The 17512-nt window shown below is 36.4% G+C and overlaps 1 protein-coding gene across 2 annotated transcripts; it reads right to left on the reverse strand.

Moving 5' to 3' along the window:
- Window positions 1-35: 35 nt before the first annotated feature.
- On the reverse strand, window positions 36-2500 carry LOC126800397 (protein HEADING DATE REPRESSOR 1). 2 transcript variants are annotated; one of them, XM_050527765.1, is made up of 4 exons: window positions 2361-2500; window positions 2093-2277; window positions 438-769; window positions 36-353 (listed from the first exon to the last, which is right to left on the reverse strand). In XM_050527765.1, exons 2-4 carry the CDS (start codon window positions 2190-2192, stop codon window positions 147-149), a joined length of 639 nt encoding a protein of 212 aa, XP_050383722.1. In that variant the 5' UTR covers window positions 2193-2277; window positions 2361-2500; the 3' UTR covers window positions 36-146. The 2 variants fall into 2 exon arrangements, with proteins under 2 accessions (XP_050383722.1, XP_050383723.1); XM_050527766.1 differs by lacking the exon at window positions 2361-2500 and having other exon boundaries at window positions 438-789; window positions 2093-2238.
- Window positions 2501-17512: the final 15012 nt, after the last annotated feature.

A 17512-nucleotide genomic window follows, 5' to 3' on the forward strand; every position in this document is an offset into this window, starting at 1 on the left:
ATCAACAAATTTGTGCAAACTTGAAACAAGTAAACTAGCACTAGCAGACCACACCGGTATTTGTATATGCATGTATTATCCCCCTACTGCTGTCTCGGAGAAAATGTACATAAAGAATAAAGAAACAAGCACAATAAAATAAACGATCAAGGTTCAGCAGGGCCTTCGTCGTCTCCTACATTGCCATCTTCATGCATCATGTCCATTAGCATGGTAATCTGGTCTTGCAGCAGCGCGTTCTCTCTCTCTACTTCTCCACGTTTGCTTCGCTCTTGCAGGAGCTGCAGTTGCAAGTGTTCCAAGCACTTTGCGTCTTCCTCCAATTGCTCGTTTAGACCGTCAATCTCCCTATCCTGGAAAACAAGATGAAATATAACAGTTAATATTGGACATTCACTTGATTGGAGATGAGGCGAATGAGGTGTTTGGAATGACACCTTTCTGTTCATTTCCTGAATGGCAATCCGCCTCATTTTCTCAACCACATCAACATTAACCAGCTTTCGCTTTTTCCCAATCAGCCACCCCTTAGGATAGTTAGTGGAATCAAAGTCAGGAGGAGGTAGCAAGGACTCAGCTGACGGTCGTTTTCCATTGCTATTAATTGTAGGTTCTAAGGGTTCAAACAAAGCCTTTCGGCGCTCCGACAGCTCAGGAGCTGCAGTTGAGTCCAGAAGCATATCCTCATCAGGCTCGGTGTACTCTTCCTGTTTGTTGGGAGTATTGTTAGCAGTGTCCTCAGTTACCTTCTCTATACTCCTCCCGCCAGCTGTTAGAAACATATTACCACTAGTGCTTGTCGAATTTAGAGAATTGCAGCACATTTATATAGTAAATAGGGAGTGCATTAATATGTTTATATGTTCAAACACCAAGGAATGCTGGCTGCGTTTACTATGAGTTGCATACTATGTTGTTAATGTGTAGGAAGAAGTGCAAGGGTCAATATGTGGAGAACATAAACACATAAACCAGAAGAAAACATATACTGGAAGCACATCCTGGAAGTTTTTAATGACGACTCCTCAGTTAATTCTTGTTTGAAAACTGCAGGTCAAAGCCATTCATAAAATCAGAAGAAGGGTTACAACCAAGACTGCCGAAATCTTGGATGACCCTATATTCTGGCATATAACTGGCATGGCTATGTGATACACACAGACAGACACACATTGGAGTTATCAAGCCCTTAAATCGTGGCTATGTCAAACCAATATGAGCTTGGCCTTTGGAATTTATAGGATTCTTCTCTAAATGATATTTTTGGATTTATTTTAGGAACCTCATAGTTATGTTAAAAGAGGGTAATTAGAAACTTTGTCAATCATCAACAAATTTACACCGCTTTTCATTTTGTTAAATGACGCAGTTAGTAGGCGAGAATAGGGTTGAACCATACAGCAAGTCCCAGAAACAAGAAAATGTATCAAGAAGATCAAATTCAGTCTCATCGATACACATAATATATGCAAAAATTAAATATTGGATGAAAAAACTAGCAGATGGTGCACACAATAATTTGAAATACCATGTGAAACACATTCGAGAAAATGAAATATCATTTCTTCATTCAAATGGTGAATTCGAAATTAAAAAGAAAAACACAATGACTACTAATGAAGGTTACGTAATTAACCCTTTGAGCACGTGAAGTGTATAGGCTAAAATTATTCCTATTTTTTCCGTTTGAAAAAAAAAATTAATGCTTATAATAATGAGGGCAATTCGTGCCAACCAAACCCAGTACTGTAACGTACGAGCAAAGTCAGCTACTCATAACAAACGTTTTTACGTCTTTAACAACAACTCTTTCAAACAATGATAACATTAATTATCACCAAGTGAATTACAGCTCAATTCAGCTGAATTCATAATCTTTTGAAGACTACATTTTAAGACACAATGTTTAAGAATCTCATCAGCTTCAAAAACTCGAAGGAATCCAACTAAATAACATAATTCTGTATTCGGGTGTTGGCCTAATGGCTTAATTGATCATGGAAACATTACAATTCACAGATCAAGCTCAACTTGTTTCAATTGAAGAGAAGAGAGATTGAAAGTAAAAGGGTGCAAGCTAACTAAATAGTACCTGATCTCTTTCTGGGTTTCCAATCAATCCTAGTGGAAGAGACAGAAGCAAATCCCTCCAGAGCCACATCAACCTTCTTATCTCCATTCTGGTTCTCCATATGGGGAAAGAGAGCAGGTAACAAGACTTGAACAAAGACCTCCAACTTACAATTTAAGATCAATTCAGCATATCAAGGTCTCTCTCTACAAAAAAAAAAAACAGATAAGGAGGTGAGTTGTGTTTGTTTCACAGCTTTTATTTCTTTTTTTTGGCTTCAAATTCTCACCGAGAGCTCTGACAAAAGAGAGGAAGAGGTGATCGATGATTACAACAAGGGTGAGATTTGGAATTTGGTGGCAGATTTAAGGCAAACAGTTGTCACTTTCTGGATCCATGTCATTTTCTTGCCTGGGTAGTGGTTATGAATAATTGTAATGTTTAATACTCTCTTAATTATGTATTTTTATGAGGGGTGTTGTGTGGGTTACTTGTTTTTCTATTGCTTGTGTTTTTCAACTCCCCTTTGGATTTTCCAAGTTCACCAGTTTGTCATGGACTTTCAAAGGAGAATAGAGTATATGCTCATGGTATGAGCATTTTCCTAGGTCCAATTTTTTTTATTTAATAACGATAAGTTTATGTAGATTTTCTCTTCTACCTAAGATATACTGTTACTTTTAGTTTTACCAGAATTGTTGATTCTTGAAGGAGACTCCGAGGTGCTGGTTAATTGATTGTGTCGATGCTGAAGTTGATAAGTCTCGTGTATTAAGTCCATCATTCTAGAGTCTTGTGTTGTGTTGGCGTCTTAACTTCTTATTGTCTTTATTCAGAATGAAGCTTCATTCTGAAATTACAAAATGAAGTTCTAATTTTGGCATACTTTTCGGTTAATTTTTTTCACCATAAGTGATTCAATATTTAGGTATATTATTCACGATCATCTCTACAAAATTTCATTTAATTCGGACATCGTTAAAGTATTGAAATTAGATTAAATCAATGAATGAATTAAAACTGTTCAACGTGAACCGTCAGTGTAAATCTCAATTTTGAAAACTCAAACCATTGTCAAATTGGATGAAACTTTGTAGAGATGATCTTGAATAACATACCTAAATATTGAATTTCGGATGAAATTTTGCAGAGATAATCTTGAATAGCATACCTAAATATTAAATCACTTATGGTGAAAAAATTTGACCGAAAAGTGTGCCAAAATTAGAATTTCATTCTTTAATTTCATAATGAAGTTTCATCGTGTCTGGAATGAACTTTAACAATGAGAATAATAGCACCACTCAAAGAGAACCACAACTCACACATCCATGATCAAATGCAAAACAAGATGTTCCGCAGAACAAGACCCTTAAAAAATAAGGCGAATCTAGAAACGAACTTCACTATTCAACCAAATTCCAACAGGTCATAACTGCATTTACTTATATAACACACATTGAATGCAAGGATGTACAACCTTAGCATAGGCACATGGAATACAATAAGTAACTGAACCTGCTAGATGATGAAGTTGGTATACTAAACTTCTAACCTTGCTCCCGTAGAGTCCATCGTACCCTCAATGTCAACATTGCTTCCTGCCCACTCTCACCACCCCACTATAGGTGAGCCCTTCAATTAAATGGTCACAAGGTGTCACTCTAATAGTCTTCTCTTAAGAGCAAGATAAGTTCAAAAAAACATAATGCACAGTAGGGCATTTAGGAGACAAGCTAGACATCATTGCTTGAATGTCACCAACTTTCGAAAAAGTTCAACGAACCTTACATGTAACTTCTCTTCTTTGACGTATCTCATTATGCTATTGAAGAATGAGGTTTTGAGGTTAAGTGGTCTCCCACATCAATACACATAATCTATGTTTACATTGTGTCGCTATCAAGTGTTAGAAATCGAAATTTCCAAGTCTCTCGGACCATTTTAGTATTCAACTACTCCATACGTCCAACTTCTTCCAAACAAACCAATTGTCACATGTCTTAACATTAATAGGCACATGTGAGCCACCCCAATTAGCATGCTTGTAATGGAACTCGACCATCAATAGATGATCCTCACGAAATCTAATGATGTTCTCAACATAGAGACGTCAACATACCCTTTTGTCTAAGTCATCAATCCCTTGTGCTTAACAGGCTATACTCACGTCATGAGCTAGCGCCTAGCCCCCTACCACTAAGCATGGTCACAAACTCTCGACATCTAACATGAGTCAAATACAAGATTAACACATGCTTACTACTTACATCAGAAACAATGGTTTTCAAAAAAATCGTACTTTATCCACAATAGTACCTTCATGACTTCACCACAATGCATCGGTACCACCACGAACCTACCTTTTTTTCCAATCAACAAAACAATCTCCTTTCATTATAAAGTCACAAAAGTTGTTGTGCATGATGCCCACACAAACACCTTATTCGGAAAGGCAAAACGATAAAAATCCTAACTCAATGAGTCCACGACCACAACAGAACACCACCTTGGACTAATAATTACTCTCGAACAGTTCACCAGAGAATCGACTAACACACACACAAGGCAGTAGAGAACCTCTACCGCCACCACAAGAGAGACGCATCACGCATCCTACCACCCTTACATATTCTTACAGTCGGAAATCAATTACAGCTACATGCTTCTATGAGCGGTATGCCACAATTTGCAGGATAAACAAAGAAAATATTTATCTCCCGATAGTGGAACATGAAAATTAGGTGGACTTTACAGCACAAATCAAATCACGACCACAACTGAGACATACCCTACCCCCTGCTTCATGCATGCCTCTAAGGCATGACATATGGCCCTACACAAACGCCCCAATGGCACCATCTAAAGTGTTAGTTCCCCCACAGTTGTAGTACTAATAAGTTCAGTAACCACTTTAACATAAACATGATATTAAGTCCACCATCACTTCTAGACTCACCTAAAATTATTGATGCACTACCTCTAAACAATTGTTTCTTTACTTTCATTAAGAACTCCTAATGGCCACCTAATTATTTTGAGAAGCCAAATGCTCCTGCTCAATTGCCAAAGCATTTGGCCAAAATAACTGCTCTACAAGAAGCAATTAAAGGATCACTCCCTTATCGTAAAATTCATCCCTTATTGAACTCTTGAGTTAACATCTCCTTATCCAACAATAAACAAACTTATGCATGGAGAGAACTAAGACTCCAAGTCTCCAACACTAAACACCAATTGTACTTGGAAGAAGAATTTGGTCCTCAACCACTCCTTTACCATAGTTGGAAGGTGCTTGTCACGAAAAATTTTCGTTAAACCACCTCCAACCTATGGTCTTCACATCCCTTATCTTGAAAACAATACTTCAACCTCATTGGGCCTTAACTTGGATTAGTTGCATAACTAAAATCCAATACTCAGCATTGGAACACTCAATATCCCTCAATGCAGGATCAACGCTCTCCATCAAGACTTCTTGATAGGTCTCTACCCTGATTGAAATCTATCTACTCAAACCAATTAGCATTCCTGTAACTTCTTCACATTGAGTTGATGGTACCCAGATCTCAGATCAATCTTAGAGGATACCGTAGCCCCTCAAATTTAATCGAACAAATCATCAATCCTAGGAAAATGATACTTATTCTTGATGGTCACCTTATTCAATTCCCTATAGTCCACACACAACTGCAGGGAACCATCTTTCTTTTTCACTAACAACACCAACGCACCCCAAGGTGAGACACTATGTCTAATGAACCCTTGGTCCAATAGCCCATTTATCTGCACTTTCAACTCTTTAAGCTCGTTTGGCCATCCTATAAGGCGCCTTCGACACAAGTGTTGTACAGGGTACAACATCAAAGCAGAAATCAACAACTCTTTGAGGAGGTAAACCCGGTATCTCCTGAAACACTTCACTATACTCTGATACCAAAACAATATCTGCGATAGCTACTTCTTGATCCACAAACTCCATATGTTCCAAGACTCCTGCTCTCATGGCATTATCCGACTTGAGGCAACGATAACGAAAACTAGCCCCCCCGGGACTATGGAAAAACACTACCATGTCAAAGCAATTGATCAAGCATGTTGTGGCCTCAACCAATCAATTCCTAAGATCACATCATAGGTGTGGTCCGGAATCACTATCAAGAAAACAGAGAATTCTCTATCCCCAATCACAATAGGACAAGCCTTGCCGATTGTCTCAAGCTCGAGAGATACTCTAAGAGGTGAAGTGAAACATAAAAAGCTTCCAAGAGATGTAGGAATCTACCCCAATACATCCACTACCGAACTATCAATAAAAGAGTGTGATGCTCCCGTATCAAACAGTACTCTAGCAAGGTTGTCAAAAATAGATAAGGTACTTTCCACTCCTGTGTCCCACTATTAACCAAGATATTTAGAGGAAAGATGAATCATCGAAGTATTATCACAACACTTCTATTTAGAGGACAAAACCTTAAGGTGTGGCTCCTAACACTCTTGTGTACCCAGTGACATATCAATACCGAAGAGCATGTGATGGGGATCCGCTACAGTCGGGCCATTGCTCCTGGATGATATTGATAAATCACCAAATACGCAATCTACGCTCTGATACCAACTGTCACAGTCCCAAAATTTCAAATGATAAAAATTCGAATTTGAAGCCATGAAAACTCTAAAACAATCTCAAATATATTGAAATCATCTTATATTAACAGTGTATCGAAACTGAGTCCACAACACGACTCAGTCGATTTGAATAATACATAACCAGTTTATACCTCAGTATTATAACCAATGGAAATATAAAATTCACTCCATCCTCACCATAAACATAAAAAAGACAGAGTAACCCCTCTGAATCTGCTAATCCCCACTTGCATAACTATCCCCTACACCATCGAATTGGTGCACCGGGATTGTAAACACAAACCCGGTAAGCTTTTCAGCCCGTATGAGTAAACCAATAGTATAACATACATCGCATACTAAGGAAATATGACAGATAACATTTAAAGAAAAACGAACTCATGTGACACTGGGCAATCCATATGTTACCCAATATCATTTAAAAATATGTGTCATCATGAGACACTGGGTAACCCATATGTTACCCAAAATCATTTTAAAACATGGGTACTCATGAGACCCAGATACTCATCTGTTACCCTTCATGCAGTACATCGACAAAAAATGGGCAACCCATATGTTACCCAATATCACTCAAAAACATGGCTATTCATGAGACCCAGGCAACCCATCTGTTACCCCTCATGCAGTACACCGACAGGCACTGGGCAACCCATCTGGTTACTCAAAATCATTTAAAACTTGGGTACTCATGAGACCCAGGTACCCATCTGTTACCCCTCATGCAGTACACCGACAGACACTGTGCAACCCATCTGTTACCCAATATCACTCAAAAACATGGGTACTCATGAGACCTAAGCAACCCATCTGTTACCCCTCATGCAGTATATCGGCAGACAAACTAGAGCTCTAACTGATCGTAACTGAGACCCAGCTAAGGCTTGGTTCCGATTACTGCCAACAACGTTTGAAGACCAGAAAGCAATTTAAGAAGACTTAATGTTAAAACCACGTACAATATAACAATCAACACATGTTTATTGTACTACAACCAAGTGACTCTTGCACAACAATATAAATATAGTCAAAATTATAATCTCACATTTGAAATAAAATGGACACATTATATCATATAACAACCCATATATATGTATCGTATTTACTATTTTTGTACACATACACAACCAAATATATTATATAAATGTCACAATTCACTCTTTTCAATAATTTAAACATATAAGTCACCGCCAATGGTAGACTTGTCATAGTGATATTTACTCACATTCACCATAGTCTATAATCACTAAAACCTTTTTAAAATCATTTATTAAAATAATGTTTCACTTACCCATGAACCGTATAGGATTAAATTCACGTAATTTAAACAAAAAAATATTTTTAGAATAATATTTATAAGCTAGTGATGCAACGACTATGTTAACAACTCAAACTAAATTCAATAATTATAACACTACTTCGATCATGATGATCATTGTGATGTTTACTCACCTTATTTCCTACGTGCAACTTCCACGACACCGAAAGCGATTCCCACACTCGTTTCGTCAGTCACCTAATAGCATGATAAAATGCTTAGAAAATAATACGTCAAATCTCAGGTAATGATTTCATTACAATTAACAATAAAACATTGTCCATGAACCACATTTCGTGAAAACACTGTTCATGAAAACTGTTCACAATCATTGTTCATGCGCCGCCACCGTTTTCTGACCACCACTAATGACCACCAAATTTCTCCACCACAATCTAAATGACATTCTTAACAAATTTCTAGTTCAGCACAAAGTTCAATTCCGAGCCTAAACACTTCAATTTAACAAAAACCGAAAATCTCCAATTTAAAACCTAGGATTTGTTTTCTTCAATTCTCCTAGAACAAAACGATTTGGGTTAAATATTTTGGAGGGTTTGTAGTATGGAATGAGACCTTCAAAATGGGACAAGAATCTCACTGATTGGTGATCAGAGGAGGGAGATCGGGCGAAGTGAAGTTCGAGAAAATGTGCAGTTTCGGGGGAACTTCCGGGTTTCACCGCTCCTAAACGGCGGCGAGATGGGGGGTGGCGCTGTCACCAATCGACAGACGACGCGTCAACCTTTCAAACGGGACTGGTGCGCCGCTCTATGGTAGCCCGACGGCGGAGATCCGGCATCCAAAAGTCGGCCGCTCGGGAGGAAAAAATCTGGGTTTTTCAAGTTGATCCCCCTTTTTCTCTTTAATTCCCGTATTTATACTATTTTTTAAAAATGTCCAAATACCTTTTGATTCGTAACTTCTTCATACGAACTCCGATTTAGGCGTGCCACATGTCCACGAATTCGTACTGACGAATTTCATGAATGAAGTTTTCTAAGATTCCAAACGGATAAAAAGTCAACTCTTGACCCGTCACGGTAACGTTTCTGTGTATAAATCGATCGAAAACTTTCGTTTTCTCCCTCGTACTATAAAATCGGATCACCACAAATTTAAATATCTCCGAACAATAATTCGAAAATAATTATAAATTTCTGAGATATTACAGAGCTAACTTCCGGCGAGTTTGAAATCAAGCAGTGACACCGGTGAGCTTCTCGGCGAGGTTACGAGTTCCGGCGACATTCTCCTCCTCCTCTACTAATCTCTAAGCCTCCCATTCTCTTATGGTATCTTTTCCCTTTCGATCTGCAACTCCCAAGCACTAATCCCAAATTTCTTCCCTTGTTTTGCTCCGCCGTGAGACCCATCGTCGACGACCTTGATTCTCGGTCCTAGATACCTTTGGTTGGCTCAAGTTGGATGTGGCGCCGTCGAAGCAACTTGGATGAGACCCCAGTCGAGCCACAACAGCTCAGGATCGACGCGAAGGACTACAGCTCTAACCAGATCTCTTTTCAATTCTTAGGAGAGGTATCAAACGAGCTCTAATCTTCTTGATTTCGGTGTTGTTGTGATCATATTGTTGTTTCAATTCATTTGGTATAATTGCATGTTGATTTTGGTTGTTTTTTCGTTGGAGTTTTGGCCGGATTTTTGAATAGGAGTCGATCGGAGATCAAAGGGTTTAACTCTGGTTTTTACAGTTTCAAACTTACATTTTAACGTTTTACTACCGTGATGAAAATACCAAAATGCCCTTGTTGACTTTCAATAATTACAGTCTTGCCTCTAGGAGTGAATAAGTTGAAAAGTTACTGTTTTACCCAAACAGTAATTAATTTACTTTTTACTTAAATCTCATTTCAACCTTTTTACCTTTCAGTTTCTTGATTTAAATCGGATTAAGGAAAATTAGTAACTTTTCGCTAAAACGTAATTTTAGCTTTACGGTTAAATCTTAAACTCGATTTCCGCTCGGATCGGAAATTGAGGAACTCTTAAGCGTGAGAGATTTAAATGCCGGAAGGATAAATTTTATGATTTTCATTTATCGATCATTCACGTCTTAAATATAAGATACATATATCTATAAAACAAATTCACACTCACCTTTAGAAAAGTCAACCGATCATCCCGAGACCTCGACTCGGATAGTCAAACTAGTCGAATCGACGATCAATTACTAAATCGACTTAAAACGTCGTGACCCTTACTTATCACTTTTCGTTATTTGTTTACCTATGAGACTTGCTTGCGGGATGCGGTTCTACGCAGAGCACGAGGAGCGTGATTTGGGGCGTGGACTTCGACACTGCTATATCAGGTAGGGTGAGCCGCTCGCTAGGGTGAGCCGGTACCTTCTGGGTTAGTGGTTTTCTATATATAAAATGTATATGCTATATGTCTTTATCGCATGTTGCATTCATTGGCACTTTACTTTGGTATATTGTCTCAAAATTAACTCTTTTATTTTATGCATGATTATAAGTACGTGATTTTGTGTACTGATGTCTGGCACCGCATGTTTTATTATTATATGGTGAATCCCGCGTCCTGATGTCCGGGCACCATCACGGTGATTCCGTTGTCCTGATGTCTGGCACCGTAGTACATTATTGGCTCTCGGTTCGCCCGAAAACGAAACTTAGAACCGGTCAGGTGGATATACCCCATCGACGCATTTGTTATTTTGAGCCGAGTCCCATATTTTACATCTGCATGATTTTACTTGAATTTTCCTAAACCTTATGAGACTTGTTATAGTCTCGGTTTGACTTTCATTACGTGTTTTTACTCTAACGGTATATATATATATACTGTTATATTTACCTAACTAAGGTTGGGTCGTCTCACCCGCGTCGAGTTAGCAAGGACGAGTGCTCACCCCTACTTTTTAGGTATCTACCAGCCGGTTCGCGAGGACTTGGATTAGGTACTAGTGGCGTTGCATCGCTCGTGGTTCATTTTCGATACCGAGAAGCCAACTTCCGGTGTGACTTCTTATTTACCTAATCTCCGTTTCTACATCAACAATTGCACAATGCGTACTCTGTTACTTTTCATTTCAGTCGTGTGGTTATTTCCTTTGGCCTGTATTTTTTATGATGACGCACTTCTCTCATGTCATACTTGAATTTTCATTTTATTTGCTACATTCCGCTTATTTGTATTTATTCAATAAATTGAGCTTCTTTTATTTTTAACCAAAATTTACTATTATTTACTTGTCCCCATAGCCTTATAGTTGTAAGTTAACGCTGTCGATACGTAGGATCCCGTATCAATTAGTACTAACTTAGATTAATGCTGCATTTCAAGACCGGAAATGGTCCCGGGGTGTGACAAAAGACAAGCTAGGGAGCTAATAGCATCATGCACTCTTGATATATTGTTGGGGGTTGTTAGCACAGAGGGAGAAAGAAAGCTTATAATTCATTTAATTTCATTCATTTATATATACCCTGTCTTGAGTTTCTTTGAATGTCGAGCATCTGTCTCTACTCTGTGTGGTCTTGATACTAGTTTAGTGCTTGAAAATTAATGCTAGCTGCTCCTTTGAATGTGACAAAGTAATTGGGTTCTAGTTTGTAATTTTGTACTATATATGATTGTTTGAAAAAGAATTGTTAGCGATTGACATGAGTGATCTTCTTTGTCTTTCATTAGAATGTCACTAGAAAGTTGCCCATGCTTTGCTGCAATTTTAATAATCTAGGTGGTATTATTAGTTGCATTGCAATGTTTTAGCCAAAACATTAAAAACATAGAGGAAGTCCTCACAAAAAAGAGCGCAGAAAATTGCTACGTTAAAATATGGCTCAGAAAGCTACTTTCGTTGATCAGCTTATACACAAAAGGAAAAGCTGGCAATCTTAGTTATGTAATTTTGATAGTAGCTAGCCTGATATGGCTTCATGTCCAGAAAAGAGTATATCCTATATTTTCCTACTTTACAGCCAACTATAGTGTAGTTGCCTATATATACACAAAGTTGTTTCAACCCTTTTCTTTTGTACAAAAAACGCTAGGTTATTACACTTAAAAATTTGTTTTGTACACTTCGCTTCAAATGATTTTAGAGATGCTAATAGCTGAGATGCTACAAAGAAGATGAAAATGATATCGATTAGTTAATGTCTGGTAAGCCCTTGCTCCATAAAAAAAGTAATTTAACGAACTAAGTAACAACATTGAAAACTTCAACAACAAAAAAACATTGAAAGCTCGCAAAGGACTGAATGAGTAAGAGATGGGATTTGTGATATGAAGTATCCAAGTGGAGTGAATCAAGTTATGAACTGATGGCTGCTGAATAATTAAATTTCTATAAACTCTTTTCACTGAATAGAATCGAAGAGACCCAAACTCCAATTTCAAATAATGAGATTTCTAAATTCACCTACACGTCTAATTTAATGTTGTTTTGATAATTAAATATGGAGTAAACTATGTTTCCGTATCCATAAACATTGTTTCTATTTGAAGCAATAACGTTGTTTGACACAACTATATTACAGAGTAGTAGTTTACTTCAAATTAGTAAAATCTTAAGAACAAAATATAAATGAAAATTATAAAATCATATGAATTGATGAAAATGAAGCTCAAGTAGTCGAAATGAAGCTATTAACCTCATCTAGTTTCGGACGTTGACATTTTTTTTAATTACCCTCTGTCTCTTTTTCAAATATTCTGGTATTCTAGTGTGTAGATGAACTGTCCAAATGGAAAAAGCCTACATCAAATAAGAGAAAATTGCCTATTTGATGAACTGTCTATCATACTAGGTCCCATGATCAATATTATGTTTTGTCCACCGAATGAAAATAATCACTTGATCCGATGCTGTATACAGATTTTTGTTTTTTTTATTGTGTTTTTTTTCCATAATTTGGTGCATTATACAGCATTAAATATTCCAAATAGAACAAATTTGAACAAACACGAAAAACACAATAAGCGTCAATAATGCAGCATACGGATTGAAACTACAATATTAGATCTAAGGATACCCAGTGTCATAATGTTTTCAAAGTAGAAATTTTAGGTAAATCAAATTATTATGTCATAGCCAACTCATAAGTTATATGAAAGCATAATCATGTTTCTGTTTAGCCAATTAAGTTGCTAATGTGACCATTTATCATGATGACAAACGTAATAGCTTCTCATTTAGAGTTAGATTGCTAAGGGGAGGCAATTTGACCGTGCAGTGACAATGTAAATAACAGGTGAAATACTTGAAGTAATATTTTGCAAAGCTATACTCCTGGTGGTGGAAACTCAAATGAAGCGAAACTGAATAAAACCGACCAAAAGATTGATATCATAACACGGCTAGACTAAGCACTTAAAATCTTTTCTCTATCTCTATTGTCATTTTATTAGTTTGTTGTATTATGTATAAACTTGTTTTAGGCACCATCTCTGTAAAGTAACGAAACTCAACGATCATTTCTAACACACTAATGCAATTAAACAATCTATTCCTCATCAACACGCCTAGAACTAAAATAACACTGCGAGTGAATGCGACACAATTCCCTGATCCTGATCCTGCTCGATCTGCTTAATTCAAAATCAGCAACAAAATGGACTAACCTACTATGACTGCAACCTATATAGAAATAGCATAACTTTAATTAGTTAGAGTAAATACAAGGATATACATATTGACATGACATACAAACATTGATGACTATCATGCAACATGCGAAATTTATGCTTCCTAACAAACACATAATTAAGAAGAGGTAGCACAAACAAAAAAAAGGCAAATAGAGGAATAGTAGCAGAAAAGAAGAAATCTGTACATTATACCTGCAGATAGTAATATAAAAATGATATAAACCTATTGTATTGATAAAGAAAACGAAAGGACACTCGGTTGAAAAACCACTCATATATCTTGAGTTTCCAGTATTCAGTGAACAAAATGGGAATGCCCAGATAATTTAGACAATGAATAAAATACTGATATAATTAACTCTTGACGACAACTCTTTTTTATGGTGTCCAATTATCAAATCTTTTTCGACTTTTATAGATGATACAATGAATTCAGTACATATATGCAAAATGCCTGAAAACTTTACTTTTTATAATCTAAATGAGAATGAATTGAAGCCCAGAAATTAAATAAGATTCTTTTACAAACCAAATAATGGAAATCATGCTGTAATGAGTGTAATCTAAAGGCCTAAATGACCAAGTCTTATTAGTTTCTTATTTCAGCAGGAAAAAGGCTGCCTCACAGGCACAGATAATGATCATTGTAATATAATACAGTTACCAATATATAATCAAGTCTCAAATATCTAAAATCGCCAAAAATTCAAGACCCATCTATCTTGTCATTTCTCCTTTCTTGAGATAACACCATAAGGTGAATTATCCAGTTCATCAAAAAAAAAAAAGGTGAATTATCCAGGCCAAATTATCCAACCAACCACTCAAAATTAAACGTTAAACTGCCTTTGTCGATATTGGCTAAAAACTAAAAGTTATTTAATATAAATTTATAGTTCAGTTGAATCAAACTAAAATAAACGTCATAAATGCTTGGATAAGTAAAATTGAGTCAGTGAAAAAAAATCATCTCTTGAATGACAGCTTTGGTTTTTAATAGAAAATAAGATAAATAACCATATTAGATTCAATTGAAAGCTTAACTGAGAATCCAGTTGAAAAGAAGAGCGCCGAAATAAATTTCATGCTCTCCCAACCTCGAACAAAAACACAAAACTCCAATTCTAAACAGACATAACACAAAACCAAAGAAAAAACAATCAGACGATCCAAGCAAACCTTTTTTTTCAACTAAATGATCAAAGCAACACCATCAAACAAACCCAGCTTAAAACCTCAAAAAGCCACAAAAGATCAAATGATATACCTCAGCTTGGTACTTGTATTTCTCAATAGGTGGTCCATCTATTACATCAGAGGAAGTAGTGATAGGAGCACAAAGTGTGACGTTCTTAATGTTTATATGTCTTATTTTTACTCTTTGTTACTTCTTATTTCGTGTGTTTAGTTCATTTTGTTAGATTAAGCGTTTAGAAAGAGCTTAACTCGAATATGTGTGATTTGATGATGAAATGTGCTAAGTATTCGAAATCTATATTGAGATATGATTCCTTACTCGACTAGGATTTAACTTTTCTATTCTACTGCTCTCCTTATTTCTAACTTGCTTCTTCCTTACATAAAATAAGAAGCCTAGTTGACTAAGGGAACCATAATCCTACAAGGTGAAGGAATCCTAATCACACTAGAAATGTGCAAAAATGATCTAGAAGGTACAAGTTGGCGTCACAATTAGAAGATGAGCTTTTGAAGCGTCCAACTAGAGAAACCCGGCCCTTATATTGAAGCATGTGACCATGTGATTTTCTAGAAAGACGTGAAGCCTAAGACCAGCAATAAAACCTAAAATATCTCTTTTGGGTCATACAAAGTAAGAAGATATGCATTAAATTTAAATCCTACAAGACTCAGGATATCTGTCAGTGCAGGTCATCCAAATTCGACAAGGACTCCTAAGGAAAACTAACAATGAATCAGAAAATGTGCTATATATGGATAGAAATATGTGTGAGTTTAGTTTCCGTAGAATTTAGAATCACATCAATATCTATTTTATAGAGGAAGTTATGACAGAATCATTACACGGAGATCAAGTCTGCCGATTTCAAAAATCATAAAAGAAAAAGTCTTTGTCTGCAATACAAGTTCCTTGAGATATTTTTGGGTTGATATCTTCGAAATATGCATAAAAAGGAAGAAAAATATGAGGAGAATGATTAGAATTGAAATCCTAATAAAGAGGAGACGTTTGGAGATCACAAGAAGTCTAGGTGGATTCAGGGTTTTGCAAACTTGTTCTCCACACCAAGGGAAGCTTTCTCATTGGTTGAGGGTATTATTGGACTTTCAAATCAGACACTATGCAGTCCAATTCGTGCTCTATATATATATATATATATATATATATATATGAGGGAGTTGTGCATTCAGAAGATCATCAATCCTTATGCCAAGTACTACCCAAAGTTCTACCCAAACACATTTATCTTTTCAGAAATCCTAGTTCTGAAATCACACAGCCATTCACCATCTTTTTCTCCAAAGCTCGAAGCGTAGGATGTCCATACTCCTGAATATCTTGTGCTACCTTTATGTGAAGCCTTGAAAGGATAGCATAAAGTGTACTCTATGAACTTCTTGTTTAGATTTCGGTTTTTACTGGTTTTGTTATTAGAAGAATCTGGTTTTGGTTTTGATAAAGTTTATTATGATTTTGTCTGTGAGATTGTTATTAACTTTCGAATTACATACAGATGATTGAATTCACGTTTTAATCTATGATTTTGTTTCATGCAATGAATTTGTTACTTGAATGATTTAGAGAGTACTTAGTTATTGTGTTTGCTCGGAGTATAGCATGATATCTAGGTTGTTTGATTAAAGACTTGTGCTATGAACATGGTTTTCTATTTATGTGGCTCGGAGCTACATGATCGGTTAGTGTGTTAAATTTTAAGTTAGGCTCGGAGCAATACTTTAATGTGTTAAGTGTCTATGTGATAGGATAACCTCGGAGGACCCTAATTGCATGATCGATTCTAGGTTGTTTAGAGAGACCTATGTCATGAACTTGAATGAGTTTAGATTCCGTTTATTTATTCTTTATGTGATTTGTTTTGTGATTGTTTGTGTGTTGATCGATTGATCAGATGTATATATTAGTTAGGTTTTATTTTCTGTTTATACCTTGATCTGAAACTTATAATCTTTAAAACCAAATCGTGAATATGATGTTTATGTGGTTCTATGATTCATTTTCTGATTTGGATCTCCGACTTGTAATGATACCATGTTTACTTTATACTACTAACGATGTTTATATAAGGTTTTATTAATGAGCAATTCTAACGCTTCCATCAAACAGCAATAGTGGACTCATACCGACTACCGAAATACAAACCATTCTTCAAGTTCAATTGAGTAGTGGATTTCGCATGGCTATACTTCCCACCGGCTAACACCGAGTGCCATCTGACTTTGGTATCAATCTCTCTCACCTCCTAAAATTCAATAAAAATCACAGAAGCTTGAAACTTTAACCTGAGGATATACATTCTCTAATAAAGACAACAAAACCAAAGCTAAACCAATCAAGAGACAAATTGGGCATTGATATTTGACTGTAAAAGATGAAAAATTTGACAGCCACCAAGTGAAAAAGCATATAGATTTCTAATCATAAGTGAAACCCAGAAATATACAGAACAACCGAACCGCCAAAAGCATAAAGATTCAAACTGTACTACCTCATTTTCTCAAGTTAGAGAAAGCGAAACCATGGGGTTATGAGAGCTCACCGGTGAAGAGCTAGAGATAGGGGCGACGGTGGCCTATTAAGGGAAACCAAAAAAAGTAAAAGGAAAAAAGCCCACAGA

The sequence above is a fragment of the Argentina anserina genome, chromosome 6 (assembly GCF_933775445.1).
Source record: "Argentina anserina chromosome 6, drPotAnse1.1, whole genome shotgun sequence".
In the NCBI taxonomy this organism is placed as follows: Eukaryota; Viridiplantae; Streptophyta; class Magnoliopsida; order Rosales; family Rosaceae; genus Argentina; species Argentina anserina.